Consider the following 17,684-nt stretch of genomic DNA (forward strand, 5'->3'; position numbering starts at 1 on the left):
AAACCATAATATTATGCACTGAATATTATGTATTGTATGTATTATGTATATTATTATTAACTAAAAATTCAACATAACTCAGAGAGAGAGAGAGAACACTAAACGTTAAATAAAATGTCTTTAAGATAGCAGATTACGGCCAGTGTAACAAATTGTGTCATGTAATTAAAGTGAGAATAGTTCTAGAAATTCTTAATTAAATGATTTAATTGTATTAATGTGTATAGTGGACAAATGTGCCATACATAAAATGACTTATAATTGTAAGTGAAGAGGAAACTCTTACTGTATTAAAACTTCTTTAGATAAGCATAAAAAGGACTCAGATTTTGAAATGTTTTATGACGTGGTGTTTGTTTTTGACTTCAATGGCCAGAGATTCAGGGTGGCTCCAGTTTTACCCAAAACTCTATTTATTTCTTCAATTGACTTAACATGAGATACAATCAATCAATTAATCAATCATCAACTTTAATGTCATTAACTCCAGAAAGTATACAATAATTTACAGCAGTATATAAATATGTACATCTGTTTTCTTGTGTAACTGTCTGCAAAACAGAAGCATAATGCATGATGTCATGCAGTATTATATAACAAAACACATATTCTGAATACTTTAAGTTAGTTAGCTATTAAACAAAAACTATAAAGCAGTTAAAGGTATTTTAAATGTCAAACACATGAGGTTGCAGTTGATGACCCAAAAGAAAAGAAAAAAATAAAACAAAACCTGACAAACCAGTAACTATTTCTAAAGCAACCGTTCCCTTCATTCAATATCAATCAGTCTTAAAAAAATAATCCATTAAAAGTTCATCAATGGAAACGGTGTGAGTTCTATAGCTCAGATGCTCCTTCCTAAGACTCCTCTTGTTTTGTGAAAGCCTAGAAATAATAAAAAAGACAATAAAATGGAATTACACACTATACAATCAGACAGCATAAATGACATCAGGACACCCTTAGGAAATTAAGGTAACACACCTGTTTTAGAAACTGCCGTCCAAAGTAATTTGTCGCCATGTTCTTCAGGTTTGTTTTGGCACCCACTTTACAGCGCACATATCCGTAGAGATTGGCTCCCTGCAACACCACTCCCAAAATCACCACTGCCTGAGAGAAAACACAATATCACTCAGTGTTGAGTGTTGAACGATGATGTTGCTCTGTAAGACAGACTGCTGAAGAACTCACCAGCCATTTGATCTTAAAAGAGATGAGAGTAGAGAAAGCAAAGATGACCCAGATGACGGGGCAGATGATCAAACCCAGCCAGAAGATACGAGACTCTGCGTTTGAGGATCGGGATGCTGAAGACTGATTGCCACTGGCCTGCAAATATAGACAAGACGTCAATGAAACACAACAAGTGGAAAAAATATTCACATACAGTTGAGGTCAATACACCCAGAGTGAGGAAAAGGGCTCAGAAAATCACTCTGGATCCCTCACATCCATGTCATCCTCTTTTCGAACTTTTGCCATCTGGTCGACTCTACAGAGCCACAAATACCGGGACAGCCAGACATAAGAACAGTTTCTTCCCTTGGCCAATATACCTTATGAATGTTAAATGTTCCAGAAATAAGAGGGGTCATACAAAATGCATGTTATTGTTTATTTAGTACCGACCTGAATAAGATATTTCATATAAAAGATGTTTACATAAAGTAGAAAATAATAGTTGACCCTGTTCAAAAGTTTACATCCCCTTGATTCTTAATACTGTGTTCGCACCTGAACAATCCACAGTTGTTTTTTCATTTAGTGACCCTTGTTTGTCCTGAACAGTTAAACTGCTCACTGTTCTTCAGAAAAATCCATCTTTTCACACTGAGGACAACTGAGGGACTCATATGCAACTATTACAGAAGGTTCAAACGCTCACTGATGCTCCAGAAGAAAAAACCATGCATTAAGAGCCGGGGGGTGAAAACGTTTTGAATTTGAGGATCAGGGTAAATTTAACTAATTTTTTGTCTTCAGGAAAGCATGCGAGTATCTTCTGTTACCTCTGAGGGGCAGTACTAAATTTAAAAATATGATATTTAGGCAAAATAAGAGAAATGTACACGTCTCCATTCTGTTCAAAAGTTTTTACCCCCCGGCTCTTAATGCATGTTTTTTCCTTCTGGAGCATCAGTAAATGTTTGAACCTTCTGTAATAGTTGCATCTAAGTCTCTCAGTTGTCCTTAATGTGAAAAGATGGATATCAAAACCATACAGTCATTGTTGATCACTAAACAGTAGACACAGTATTAAGAATCAAGTGTTTGTCAACTTTTGAACGGTGTCATTTTTATAAATTCATCTATTATTTTCTCTTGTGGACTATACGTAAACATCTTTTGTGTCATATATCTTATTCAGGTCAGTACTAAATAAAAAATAACATGCATTTTGTATGATCCCTCTTATTATGGTAGAACAACATTTTGCAGATACTGAAAGGGGGATGTAAACTTTTGACCTCAACTGTATTTTAGCAGAAGAGCAAATTTACATTTACTGAATGTCATTTACATGCATTTCCACTCAAAAGTTTGGTGTTTTTTAATAGAATTTAATACTTTTATTCAGCAAAAACACATTAAATTGATCAAAAGTGCCATTTATAATATACAAACATTTTCTATTTCAAATAAATGCTGTTCTTTAATAATTAGAAATGTGTTTTGAGCAGCAAATCAGCATATTAGAATGATTTCTGAAGGATCATGGGACACTCAAGACTGGAGTAGTGATGCTGAAAATTCAGCTTTGATCACAGGAATAAATTACAGTTTACAATATATTCACACAGAAAACACTTATTTTAAATTGTAATAATATTACTGTTTTTACTACATGTTTCATTAAATAAACGCAGCCTTTAGAGAGCATCTGACATCAATCATGTTTCTTTGTAAATAACAAAGTAGTAAAGTAAAATACTAAAAATCGAAATGTATTTTTAAATACTTTTATGTGGCTCTACTGAAGACTGTGTGTGCGTAATAATACCTTTCTGGACTCAAACACCCAGTGGCTTTTTCCATCATCATCCACTTGATTCCACCAGCGCAAACCCACCATCAGACGCCCAGTAATATTCTACAATACGAAAAACAGGACAAGGTACATGGTGACGTTTGTAATGATTTAGTATTAACAACTGATCAGTTATTCTAAACACAAACCTTCACAGTCCAGAAGTCACATGACAAGAGGAGGATGATGGTGACCATACAGGCGATGAAGGATCCACCAACTAAACCACAAAACAGGTAGACCAGAATAGCAGTGACTCGGAAGAACAGGTGGAAGAACGACGCCACTGGATGCCTGAAATCACACACGTTTATTTAGCTCATTCAACTAAACGAGGACATTACAGACACCTCTTTTAGAATAATTACTATAAACTAAACCAAAACCCTAAACATGCTGAAAAAAAAAAAAAAAATTAATAACAGTAATTTATTAAAATAATAATAACTGTCATTGTTAATAATGATTTATTAATTATATATAAAAATAATTGTCACAGTATTATAATTACTATTAACTAATCCCAAACCTTAGACATATTGCATTTTTAATAATACGTTTAATTAATAACAAAACTGCATTTAAATATTTTATTAATGATAAATGCAGTAATATTATAATAATATTAAAACACTTTAACACATGTAATAAAATACTTCCAATTAAAAAGGTATACAAACATATTTTACTATTTTAATTATTATTTATTATATATTAAAACAATTGTCACAATATTATAATTACTATAAACGAATCCCAAACCCTAAAAATATTGCATTTTTACAAATACACTTAATTAATAACAAAAATGTATTTAAATATTAATTAATAATAAATGTAGTAATATTATAATAATAAAACACTTAATAATATACGTAATAAAATACTACAAATTAAAAAGGTATTCATATATTTGTAATATTTGAATTGTTTTTAAATAACTGTAATTGTTAATAATCATTTATTAATTATATATTAAAATAATTGTCAGTATTATAATTACTATAAACTAATCCCAAGCCCTAAAAACATTGCATTTTTAATAATACATTTACTTAATAACAAAACTGTATTTAAATATTTCATTAATAATAAATATAGTAATATTATAATAATATTAAAATACTTAATAAAATATAAAAATGTATATATACATATATTTTCTGAAATATTTAATTGTTTATAATAATGAATATTTCATATATAATATATATTTATAATAATATTTATAAAATGTATAACAAATATTATTGTTTTTAAATAATTGTAATTGTTAAAAATGATTTATTAATATATATATATATTTAAATAATTATCACAATATTATAATTATTATAAACTAATCCCAAACCCTAAAAACACTGCATTTTTAATAATACATTTAATTAATAACAAAACTGTATTTAAATATTTCATTAATAATAAATATAGTAATATTATAATAATATTAAAATACTTTATAATACATGTAATAAAATACTACCAATTAAAAAGGTATATATACATATATTTTCTGAAATATTTAATTGTTTATAAAAATATATAATATATATTTATAGCAATATTTATAAAATATATTCAAATAATTTATAATTGCTAAAAACAACATTATTCGATTTATTTAGGTTTTTTTCTTCAAATGAGGACGTCCCTGGATGTCCTTAAAGTGTACACTGTTCTACATACAGTATTATTGATATAACTGATAGAATTACTCTAAAAGCTAGTCAAAACCTGCGTCATTAAATACAGATCACAGACAGTGGGGAAAAAACATGATGTCCGATTTAAACAGACCATGTAATAATGCTAATGATCGATGACAACAAACACACTTGATTTTGTTCTTTCTTGTGGCTGAATCTTCCTCAGCATCAAATAAAGACACATCGTCATCATCGTTTGAGTCCTGGAATGCGACGAGAAGACAACTGTCAGCTTCATAAACACGATTTACGATCAATAGTTAAACATACACGTAATTAAACATAACCCGACGTTTACTGTCAGAGGACTGGCTAAGCTAAACCAGCTTTATTTGTAGTTTATTAAAACCTTTCTTATCTTAAAACTCATATTAGAGGAACGCAAGCATGCTGTACACATAAACTACGTTCACAATGTTTTAAAAAAGTAATGACATTTTCTCACTTACCAGCTTCATTTTGACTGCTGTTGTTACTGGTGTTGCTGATGTTACGCGACACGTCACTTCCGGGTCTGGTCTGTTCAGGTCTGACTACATCGCGCCTGAACAGAATACAATTTTTGTGTTTTGTTTCACAGCACCAACAAATGTTATTTAGTTAGTAAATAACATTTTTATCACTTGAAATATCCAATTCACAATTTATATTATTTAATCACACGACATGGTTTAATCACATCTCTTTTTATTCTATTCCTTGGCTTACATTTTTTTTTTGTATATAGCATATTTGTCAATATATGTAATAGATCTAAGAATAATAGCACTTACGAAATTACCATTACCTATGTGTGCCTGTAGGCTTTGTGACTTTCGTCTGTAGACCGGCTTAACCAGTTATGTCACACTTCAACAAAACACGTGGACAAATACCAGCATTTCACTGTAACAATTTTTTATTTGCATTGACAGACCATGTTTTTGTCACCTGTCACATTTGATAGAGGCACAAAATGTAACATATAAGGGAAAACAGCAGCATACAGATAGTGTACAGAGTCATTAAAGAGCCATATCTGTCCTGTTAACCCAACCCAAGTGAAATGTACCACAATATTCAACTACGTCAAATAGGTTTGGTCACTTGTGCAACAGTACGGTATAGAGGAGAAATGTTTCTCTCACATAGTCCAAAATGAAATGAAAACCCACACATATACAAATATATATAATTTATATATAATACATATAATTTCAATATTTATATAATATATATTATCTCATATAATGTATATATAAATATTAAAAATTATATATATATATATAGTTTCATGCATTTAAGAAAAAATTATACTTAGAAAATATATTTTGGGATATCTAATCAATGCACAAAACATATTTGTAGGTATTTTAATAGGTATCTTGCGTAAAAGCATTGTAGCAGTCGTAAAAACTTAATATCAGTCACAGGTTACAGTAGATCTCCTAAAGCCCTGTTTACACTGTTAACGTGTCTTAGGTGAACCAAAACCAGGTGCAAACAGGACCTAATAAGATGGAAATGATGTGGATACACATAAGCAGTTTATTTGGGAGAGGAAACAGGAGATGGAGATGACAGGGAGGACGTTGGTCCTGGTTCCAAAAGCACGACACATTCCTTCTTGGAAAGCCAGAATGCTGGGTAAAGCGGCTCCAAAAACTCAGCCTTGTACTTGTGGATGAGCGCCATGTCATTCGTCACGTCATAGAAAGCCAGCACGCCGCTGGAATAATCCACGTACACGCCGATCCTTGTGGCCTTCGGGCTGTTGAGCGGCGTCTCCACATCGCTGTGCCACGCGGAGAAGCTGCGTCCGTTCCACTGCAGACACCAGGAGAAGTTGTTTCCTGTGATGCAGCTGTTGCTCTCAGATCCCTTGCGGTCGATGCTCTTATACGTCAGGCCGACGTGAGTGCCTTCTCCTTTCATATCTACTTCGAAATAGTGGCGGCCCAGGTAGAAGCTCTCGACTGTCAGCACCTGTTTAAAGTGCTCGAAGCGCTCGGGAAGGTCTGGATAGCTTTGCTGCCACGGTGTTGTATTTGTCACCTTCTTTCGTTCTTCTGTCAGACGCAGATACTGATGGGCTGTATCTGCATCTAAGGTCAGAGGCGTGACGTCTGTGGGAGAAAATGGGCAAAAAGTCAAGACTATAGTAATGTGAAGCAAAAGCATTTGAGAAGCGTTGTTGAATTACATTAGTCAAGTCAAGCCATGTCACCTTTATTTATATACCGCTTTTAACAATACAAATTGTCAAAGCAGCTTTATAGTATTAAATATGAAAATAGTGTGTCAATAATGTAAAAGGACAATAGTAAACACTCAATTTCCAGTTAAAGTCAGTTCATCATTGATTCAGTGATTTCACTGTGCAGCTCATTAAGTATATCTGGGAAGCTGGACTCAGATCCGTAGTGAAAATCACTGTTATTTTAGTATCATAATGTACTATTACAGGTGTTATTAATATTTTGAATTAGTTTTTATGTTTAAAAACTTAATTAAATATTTATTTTAAGTTTATGTTTATTTTAAGTTTTTAAGTTTTGAATTGAGTTTTTTATGTTTATATATTTTCCACTTTCATTTTAAGGTACGAACTATTTGGCTTCTATATAGTGTGTTGTTTTAGTGGAAAGAAAGCATCTAACATTTAAGTGTTTATCTTATTACACATACAGTATTTCCATTTGCAGACTTCATTTATAATGCATTTCATTAAGGGCTATTTCGTCAAAATGAGTATTTCCCTTCACTTCAGCAGCACTTACATACACCAAAACTTACAGTTTTATTTCAATATATATTCTAAAGGTTTTTACTGAAGGGTTTGTTCATATATCATTGGGATGATTTTATTATTGCATGTTATCTTTTTGCATTTATAGATTTCAATTACTATACAAATCTTTAAAAGTTTTTTCTCCACTTCAGCAGCACTTTTATATACCAAACTTTACAGTTTTATTTCAATATATATTCTGAAGGTTTTTACTGAAGGGTTTGTTTATATATCATTGGCCTGATTTTATTATTGCACTTTATCTATTTGCGTTTATAGATTTCAATTACTATACAAATCTTTAAATGTTTTTTCTCCACCTCAGCAGCACTTACATATACCAAAACTTACCGTTTTATTTCAATATATATTCTGAAGGTTTTTACTGAAGGGTTGTTTATATATCATTTACCTTATTAATATTACATTTTATTCTTGAAGAGTGGTGAAAATGTTCTTTTTTTTCTTCTGGCTGTTGACAGTATTTTCTGATTCATGAAGTGTTAAAAAGAGAAATGCAAAAAACAAAAACTCTAATGTGTCAACAAAATCAAACAAGAATTTTGAACCTGGCTTTATCCAATGTTCATATATATGTTTTTTTGGAATTCTTAATGTAATAAATAATGTAATAAATTAACTAGGGAAGTTATTTTTACCCTATTTGCCTGTTTTTTTTTTTTACATTTAATTTATTTTAGTAACAGAAATCTTTTTATTGGTTTTAGTTTTAACAAACAAAAATAATCCTGATGAACACTTACATTTAAGGAAGTCATCTCTAGTCTCTGGGTTCGGAATTGACATGTTCTGTTTTGCAGCAATAATGGCATAAACCGTCGTCTTTATGCCAACATTATCTGTGAAATGAAACAAGATATTTGGGTAAATTACCAGCATTTAACAGCAAAACAGCAAACTTCTTTATGCAACACAATAATTTGATGTTGATCAAATTGCTCAAAATCACAGCAAGATGTGGCACTTTGTATTGAGTTGTTTAATGTTCTGCATACTGACCGTTTTTACAAGTGTCTTTAAGTTTGTTGGTATATGAGGTCAGCAGGTTGTCACATATCTCTGTCGTGGACTGTTTGATAACACGACTGAATGACTGCAGTCGATCCATGAGGCCAATATAAACGCCAGGTAAAGACACATCAACAGTTTCCTTTTTCCACTGTGAAAACTCCTGGAAGACAACAATGATATAATTAATACTGGAAACAATTTGACTTATATTTTTATATTTTTTTCTATTACAGTTTCTAATAATATTTTAAATTGGTGTTTATTTTTATATTTTCAGCTTTCATTTTAAATTTAGTTGAATTTTTTTAGTGACATTGTTATGTGCTTTTGTCATTTTGTTAGTTTTTTTTATTTTAATATCACAAGTTAATTTTTTTAGCGTTTCAAATTAAATTTGTTAAAATTTTTTTCATCAAATTTTAGTTTTATTTAACAATATTATCCCTGTTGCCAATACATTGCAATTGGCAATGTACAGATACTTTAATGAACAACTCATCCTTACATGCAGGAAGTCAATGTCATTTTTGTTCTTGGTGATTTTCTCGACCTGACTCTGAGTTTTCTTCAGCTCTGTGCAGCGTTGTTCCAGATGAACCCGAATTCCTTCGGCCTGCTTCAGCGCCTGTCGCTCCTCCACCTCTAAAATCTCACTCACTTCCTTCTTCGCCTGTTCCACGGCTGCCAGCAGTATGTTGAACTGCTCCTCTATCACTACACGCACCTCCTTCACAGATGCCTGTGGCCAGACGGAAAGAGTGAGACACTTCAAAGTCAAAGAAACAACCGGAAAAGTCACTACCAAAGACAATACCAGAGAAAAATGGTTGTTCTTTCAAATGCTGGAGGGAAATGCCTTTGTATAACAAAGAAAGGTTGATCAGTTCTCACCTGAATCTGAATTCAGCGAAGGAATTCCATTAAATTCCACATTCTAGTTAATATGTAACTATTCAAAACTCTTAAAACAAGTCTACCATTGTGATTTTGTATATCCAAAATGATTGACTTTGCAGTAGAAACATGTAAGTAAATAATGATTTCTAGCTTCATCAAATCAAAATGGGCTCTTGTGTGAATGAAGCATTATTTCTTTTTTAATTTTCTGTTTCACTTTAAAATATCTCATGTAACAGCATTAAAATGGGTTGTAAACTGCATTTCATATTGATTCTAAAACAGTAAAGTGGAGTTAAAGAAGTATTTAGTTCTTTAAATGTTTTTACCTCTATAGACACAGTGTTGACCTGTAACTTGTTAATGGCGTTTTCTGCCGCTGTGACCGTCTTCACCATGTCCGTCTGTTTGTCCTGAAGTTCTTTCTGTAAACACACACAATATTGTGTTGAAATATCACAAAATTAATCAACTTCCTAGGTATTTTTAATTAATTAACATTAATATTAATTCTTAGACTGAATGTCCTCCAAAAATAATCTATATGTTGTACATAATAGAAATAATAAAGTTTATGCTGTATATAATAAAATCTGTATGCATATGCATAATTAATAAACACATTTACACTTATTTGCTATATATATAAAACTGTAACTATATATATATACATATACAGTAGTCAACATTTGAAGTGGATCGAACAAGTTCATCAAAGTTATCCAAAGACAAGAACGGGTATTGTTTTTTGTTTTAGAACAACTTTGATGAAAGGTTTTGATCCACTTCAAATGTTGACTACTATATATTGCTATAATTAATGAAATATTTACATTTTTTTTGTATGTTTATATATATATATATATATATATATACACATATATATAATGTTTATATATAATATAATATAATTTATATTCATATGCATGCCAACTTTAAAAGGAGTGTGTTTATGGGACAAATTATGTGCCAAATGTAATATTCCTCATATAGAGTTTACTGTATATATATATATATATATATATATATATATATATATATATATATAACATGCACACAGACATAAACTCTGTAAAAAATAATAATAATAAAAAATAATAATAAAGTCACTGGTAAATTTATATGCATATACATAAGTAATGTACACATTTACACACACACAAACAAACATACATACATACACACATATATATGTATAGATATATAATAGATATGTACAGTATATTAAGAGGTTATAATGTGCATCATACACATAAATTATACAAAGTTCATATGACCTGTAACCAAAACCAGCATTGCTTTGCATTAGTAATCGGATAGGTATCAGTCTTTTTGTTTAGCTTTTGCTTTGCATTCCACAGACAGGTTCAGACAAACCATTACCTGCTGAGCACACAGCTCATGTTCAGCAGTAGTCACTGTTATTCAGTGTATAGGCTTGCTAAAGGGAGCATCTCAAACAATAGAGCTTTGACTCTCACATTAAATCAAAAAGAGTGAGCTCTCCCTCCACCCTGACCACCCTTTAGAATAGTCCTAGAATAGCTCCAGTGATACCTGAACCTGACGGTGTTTCACTGCACTGATGTGAATGAGAACTCCTCCCTGCACTGTCTCCAGTTAAAACATGCTCATATACTCACACATAAATGTTTGTTCACTCATCCTGAGTTAGCAAGCTCAGCATTTCAAATAAAAAGGGCGCATTAATAGGTCTATTTTGACGTTATGAATGTTACTGTGATGCCGGCAATTAAGCGATTTGCCCTAGTAAAAAATGACAATTGAAAACTGTACAAGAAATTGGACAAATTATGTGCCAAAGTTTAAAATTGCGCATTTAGAGTTTCTCCACGTAAGGCACCACCTAGAAACTTGCTTAAACCATCCATAAGACTCTAGAAACGTCACTTACAATGTAATTTAAGACCTAAACTTTTTATGCATACTAACACTAGTCATTAGTGGTTCAACTGGAACTGGAATGTAAATGCAATGTGCGTGTGTGATAGTTTCTCTATTAATCAGCGGATAGGAAGTTTCTCTCAAGGTAACTGGACTGAACTGTTAGTTCTGTCTAGCAACGCAGTCAGGCAGGATTTGTGTTATGTATGTTGCGTAATCTAATGCTCATGTCAAAACGTCTCTAAGAATGCCTCAGATTCACGAAGAGACCCGGACACACCCTGCTCTGCACGCGAGAAAAACACATAAAACTTATTCTCCTTACGGTTGTATGCACTTGACAGGGAACTCCCTAAAAAGCACACACAAATGCAGGGCGCATTGTTTTAGTCCATTGCATTTAGAGTAAAACAGTTTTCCTAACAGTTCTAACCCATTTCTTTCTTCTGCAGAACACAAAATTGTAACATTGCAGGATATTTGCATGGAAGTTTTTTCAAGCGTTCGAAAATGCACTTTGCATGATCCTTATATATGCATTATTAAAATGTCATTAATGGAATTGTATTCTATGTCTTCTGAAAACATACGGCAGATTTATGCAAAGAATGGAGAGAAATTTAAGTTTAAATTTAAATTTAAATTTAAGCACTGAAAATTCTTCTAAAATGGAAAATGAACATAATTTCAGTCTGATTCTCACATAAGGCATTGCATGCCTTCAGAAGACACGAAATATAACTATACTGTCAATATATGTTTTTATAGTGCTGTTATAGTTTGAACTTTTGAACTATTTTGAGTCTTGAAAAACAAAATATATCACAGTTTCCACAAAATTGTAAAGCCGCACGAATGTTTTCAACATTGATACTAATCAGAAATGTTTCTTGAGAAGCAAATCAGCACATTAGAATGATTTCTCAAGGATGTGACACTGAAGACTGGAGTAATGATGCTAAAAATTCAGAAATAAATTACGTTACAACATATTCAAGCAGAAAACGCTTCAACTTAATATAATGCAAATAATATAAATAATATAAATGCAACTTCAGTGTGACTGAAAAAGACATTCATGATTGAAAGACAGTCAGGTTTGGAACAACATAACGATGAGTAAATCGTGACAAATATGTTAATTTTTGAGTAAATCTCGTTTTTCTAGTTGCTTGTGACGTGCACGCTCATGCTGGCTGCTTTCAACCACAACCGGAAAAAAACATTTATTTGTTTAGCATGCAAATATGCCAGAGAGTCTGACTGTAAATAACCCAACCGCGTTCATACGCGGCCACAGCAAAAACCATCTAGAACTGGCATAAAGTAGTGTTTAAAGCATATTAAAGACACCTGTTAAAGTGTTGCATCATCACAAAAACATGTCACGTCACAGATATGGTTTGCACTTTGGTTCCGGTCACATTGAGTAACCTCTCTTTAGAAAATACCATAGAGGTTTTCCTGCTTACTAATGCGTTTGTTAGTTGATTTATTGATAAGTGTAGTGTCATGCCAGTCTTCACTTTGGTTTTCATTCTCAATGTGATGATTTCACACACACGTCATGAACTGACGTTCACAACTGGATGTTGAACCAGTTTCAGATTAAAAAGCAGCGTATTTTATGGGAAATGCATTAAAGGATTATACCAGGTCAACGAAAGAAGTAGTTTTTAGAGATATTTCAAATCTCACTTCTTACACCTAGTGAGCAATTAGATTTAATAGAGAGCAAATGAGTCAAACTCACACTGTACACCCTAAATACAATATATAACTTGCCCATCTTAACAGAATACTAACCTAATTAATGACAGATTCAGTGATTAATTCTTGATATTTGACAGTTTTAAGAAGTGAACCCTCAATACTGTGAGATTAAATAGTCAATAATGTCTCTCGCTCTCTGGAAACTGTATTGTTACCTTCAGTACATCAATAATAGCCTTGATGACCACTAATAATCGTTAATCGTGACCACACAGCCCCATTGTCAGGTCTTTGTTACAGTATGTGTGACCAGTGAGAGAAATAGCATGATCTAATCTTTAATCAAACACAGAGAGATGTATTCTGATTTCGTTTTGTACTAAATGTTCTAACAATAGTCAGAATGTAAATTAGGAAATATTCTGTTCCTTATTTTATTAAAAAGCTTAATTAGATGTAAGGAACTGTTAAAGTGTAAGTTGTTAAAGTGTAAATACGTTGAGTGTGGATCCTGTGACTGAATTCTGAGCTATTTCTGCTGTATATTTATATACAGTATCTTATGCATGCTAATAAGTGATTCTGAACGCTATCGTAACAATCGTCCATTAGTTTGAGCATCTTGAGACAGCAACATTGGTCCAGAGGCTTATCTTACTTCGTATTTTTATCTTGTTTCTAGTCAAAATATCTGAAAATTTTTAAATTAAGATGCATAAGCAAAAAGATGTAAGATATCAAGTCTTGTTTTTGGAAAAAACTCCAAAAAACTCTTCTTGCTTATATAGTAAATGCATCTTGATTTAAGAATTTTTAGATATTTTGACTAGAAATAAGACAAGAATACTAAGTAACATAAGCCTTTTTTGCTGTGTATCTGTTTGACTGATCATGGCAGATGAGGAAGTGTTTAGGAATGTTTTTGCATCTAATGCAATATATGTTCTAGTGGCTGAAAAATGGCATAGTTCATTTTTTCTGGTTCCAAAATATATTACTATATATATAATATATACTACAGTATATATACTATAGTATACTAATATATATACTATATATATATATAATATATTACTTAATTAGAACTTAAGTCTTTTGTTATACACTATAGTTCAAAAGTCTGGGATCACAAGAGTTTAACACTTTCATCAGCAAGGATTCATTAAATTGATCAAAAGTGACAGTAAAGACATTTATAATGTCAAAAAAGATTTCTATTTCAAACAAATGCTGTTCTTTTGAACTATTCATTAAAGAACCCTGTTTCTTGATTGGGCCTATGTGATCATGTGACACTGAAAACTGGAGTAATGATGCTGAAAATTCAGCTTTGCTTCACAAAAATAAATTACATTTTAAAATATATTCAAAGAGAAATCAGTTATTTTGAACTGTAAAAATGTTTCACAATTTTACTGTTTTCTTATCAAATAAAAGCAGCCTTGGTGAGCATAAGAAACTTCTTTCAGTCTGAACTTAAGTGTTTTGTTATACACTATAGCTAAAAAGTTTGGTGTCAACAAGAGTTTATTAACACTTTCATCAGCAAGGACGCATTAAATTAATCAAAAGTGGCAGTAAATACATTTATAATGTCACAAAAGATTTCTATTTCACATAAATGCTGTTATTTTGAACTTTCTATTCATTAAAGAATCCTGAAAAATAAAACGGTTACCACAAAAATATGAGGCAGCACAACTGTTTTCAACGCTGATAATAATCAGAAATGTTTCTTGATTAGGCCTGTGTGATCACATGGCACTGACGACTGGAGTGATGATGCTGAAAATTCAGTTTTGCTTCACAAAAATAAATTACATTTTAAAATTTATTCAAAGAGAAATCAGTTATTTTAAACAAAAAAAAATATTTCAGAATTTGACTATATTTTTAAATAATTAAATACAGCCTTGGTGAGCATAAAAAACTTATTTCCAATAAAACCAAACCTTTGAACCAAACTCTTCTCATTCAATTATGCGCCATTTAAAGATATTAAGTTAGAAAGTAGTAAGAAAACAAAAGTACCTCTATCTTCTTGCGTGCCTCTGTGATGGGTACGGCTTTGTGCCCGCGGTGTTCCTCCTTTAAGCACTCCTGACAGACGCAGCACGCGTCTGCGCAGCAGTAAAGCTCCAGCGGGCAGCGGTGCGTCTCACACGTCCGTCTCTCGATGTCCCGCAGCGGCTCCACCAGCCTGTGGCTCTGAAACTTGACGTTCTCCAGGTGCGGCCTCAGGTGAGCCTCACAGTACGACACCAAGCAGGTCAAGCAGGACTTCTTTGCGCGGCACGGCCGGTCGATGCAGGAGTCACAGGTGACATCATTTGGCCCCAGCACCTCTTCTTCATCCTGAGGCTTCTGAGGGTCCTCCGATTCCTTGAGGTCTTCCTGAATCTTGCTTTCCTCAGCGGCCTTGCTGTCTTTTTCTTCTCCGTTCTGTTTTTCTGTCTCTTGAGATCCATTGATCTTCTCCTCTGTGGACTTCAGATTGCTCTCCTCAGAGTTCTTCTTGAGTTTATCAGAGTCTAAGCTGCTTGCTGGCAGATCTGCTGTCAGCACCACGTCTCCCATGTTTGCTGTCCTGCTGTCTTGAGCTTTGACTTCAGTTTAAAGTTGAAGCCAAGCCCTAACTTATGAGAAATGAGTTGGATCTGAGCCACGCCCCACGCCAACTATTTCCTCATATTCTTCAGAGCGGTGGGTGGGGCTACACTGTAATGTGGGCGGAGTCTGTATGTAGATCAAGAAGGCATGTGGTTGCTGTTATGGTTGTGTTTTGGAGATAATTTCACGTACGTTACGTATTTTCTGCGGTTTAGTGGTTATAGCTCCTTTAATCATCCACAAACCCGTTTCCAATGTACGAATGAATCAGATTTAGAAATTTCTAGATGTGCTGTTTTTTTTTTTTTTTTAATTGTGAGAGTTGTGTTTTTAAGATGCCATGTTAAAAGTAGCCAGTCTGGCACAACTATCAAACTCATTTTTAATGTTATATATTCAAAATAAGGTGATTGTCCCTATAATAAGTGTACTGTAAGTTACTTTAAAGTCAGTGTAAAGCAATATTAAATGTGTTCGGAGTGTCACACCGCAGAAAAATGTGTTATTTACCACCCAGCCAAATTTGAATGATAAAATCGCCAAGCAAATAAAATAAGTTATCAAAATATTGAAAAAATAAGCAGTAGGGCTATTCTCTGCTCTCAAACACCGGGGGCGTGTCCGCTGGCGGCGTTGAAACCACGCCCACTCCCAGATGCCACTTCTCTCAAATGTCAGTCAATTTAAATAAGGAGACCAAGCAATACATTTGTAACATTTTATGTGTTTAGAAACAATTCTCTGAATAGCCTGTACACAGACTTTAAACATAGTCAATTAATAGCTGTATTCAATGCAAATCTTGGCTTCTGCTACAGCTGTCAAACTCATTCATATATTTAAAATCATAAGTGTACATAAGTGTATGTTACTTTAAATGAATCACATGTCAACAGCTGATGTCAGTGTTCAGTACTGTGGCTTTAACAGCAGGAGTCTTATGTGAAATATTGGTCAGTGCTGCCATCTGCTGGACAAAGAGAACTGCAACATGATCCAAAGCCAGATTTCTTTTCTTTTGCAGAACATAAAATACATTTAAAAAGTTTTAATCACGTTTTCTATACTTTAGCAGTTTATATTGTTATCGTTAAATGTATTACTTCATTTGTTCATGCTGGCTTTCAATTTAAATGTAAACATTATATTAAATTAATTAAATATTACATTAAATCAAATAGTTTACTTACTGTATTTACACTAAGATTTTTGATGTTGTTTTTTTTTTTTTTTTTTTAAAGAAGTCTCTTCTGCTCACCAAGCCTGCATTTATTTAATCCAAAGTACAGCAAAAACAGTACAATTTGAAATATTTTTACTATTTAAAATAACTGTTTTCTTTTTGAATATATTTAAAAATGTAATTTATTGTGTGATTTAAAAGCTGAATTTTTAGCATCATTACTCCAGTCACATGATCCTTCAGAAATCATTGTAATATTCTGATTTGCTGCTCAAAAAACATTTATTATCATTATTATGTTGAAAACAGCTGAGTAGAATTTTTTCAGGTTTCTTTGATGAATAGAAAGTTCAGAAGAACTGCATTTCTCTTTAAAGTATACTTGGTAAAGAAAAGTATTAATTTCTATAATTCCAACCCCCTCAAAAAAAAAAAAAAAAAAAAAAAAAAAAAAAAAAATATATATATATACTGAGCTTTTAAATTTTACATTTAGTGTATAATGTTAGCTTTTTATTTCATATAAATGCTGATCTTTTGATCTTTCTATTAGAATCCTGAAAAATGCACTCAACTGTTTTAAATATTGATAATAATAATAAAAAATGTTTCTTGAGCAACAAGTCAGCATATTACAATGATTTCTGAAGGATCATGTGACACTGAAGCCTGGAGTAATGATGCTGAAAATTTAGCTTTGATCACAGGAATAAATTTCATTTTAAAATATATTCAAATAGAAAACAGTAACTAAAAAATTGACTGTTTTTGCTGTACTTTGGATCAAATAAATTCAAGCTTGGTGAGCAGAAGAGACTTCTTTAAAAAACATTA

General features: G+C 32.3%; 2 protein-coding genes across 2 annotated transcripts; both read right to left on the reverse strand.

Annotated features, from left to right (window-relative positions):
* Window positions 1-450: 450 nt before the first annotated feature.
* On the reverse strand, window positions 451-5,252 carry tvp23b (trans-golgi network vesicle protein 23 homolog B (S. cerevisiae)). Its single transcript, XM_051123571.1, has 7 exons — window positions 5,190-5,252; window positions 4,870-4,943; window positions 3,184-3,328; window positions 3,008-3,097; window positions 1,198-1,335; window positions 988-1,116; window positions 451-888 (listed from the first exon to the last, which is right to left on the reverse strand). The coding sequence occupies exons 1-7, from the start codon at window positions 5,196-5,198 to the stop codon at window positions 862-864; spliced, it is 612 nt and encodes a 203-aa protein (XP_050979528.1). The 5' UTR covers window positions 5,199-5,252; the 3' UTR covers window positions 451-861.
* A 377-nt stretch (window positions 5,253-5,629) lies between these two features.
* Window positions 5,630-15,706, reverse strand: trim16 (tripartite motif containing 16). The gene is made up of 6 exons (XM_051123625.1): window positions 15,089-15,706; window positions 9,769-9,864; window positions 9,048-9,281; window positions 8,531-8,702; window positions 8,275-8,370; window positions 5,630-6,845 (listed from the first exon to the last, which is right to left on the reverse strand). Exons 1-6 carry the CDS (start codon window positions 15,632-15,634, stop codon window positions 6,268-6,270), a joined length of 1,722 nt encoding a protein of 573 aa, XP_050979582.1. The 5' UTR covers window positions 15,635-15,706; the 3' UTR covers window positions 5,630-6,267.
* Between the last annotated feature and the right edge of the window lie 1,978 nt (window positions 15,707-17,684).

Source organism: Labeo rohita, chromosome 12, assembly GCF_022985175.1.
Source record: "Labeo rohita strain BAU-BD-2019 chromosome 12, IGBB_LRoh.1.0, whole genome shotgun sequence".
Lineage (NCBI taxonomy): Eukaryota > Metazoa > Chordata > Actinopteri > Cypriniformes > Cyprinidae > Labeo > Labeo rohita.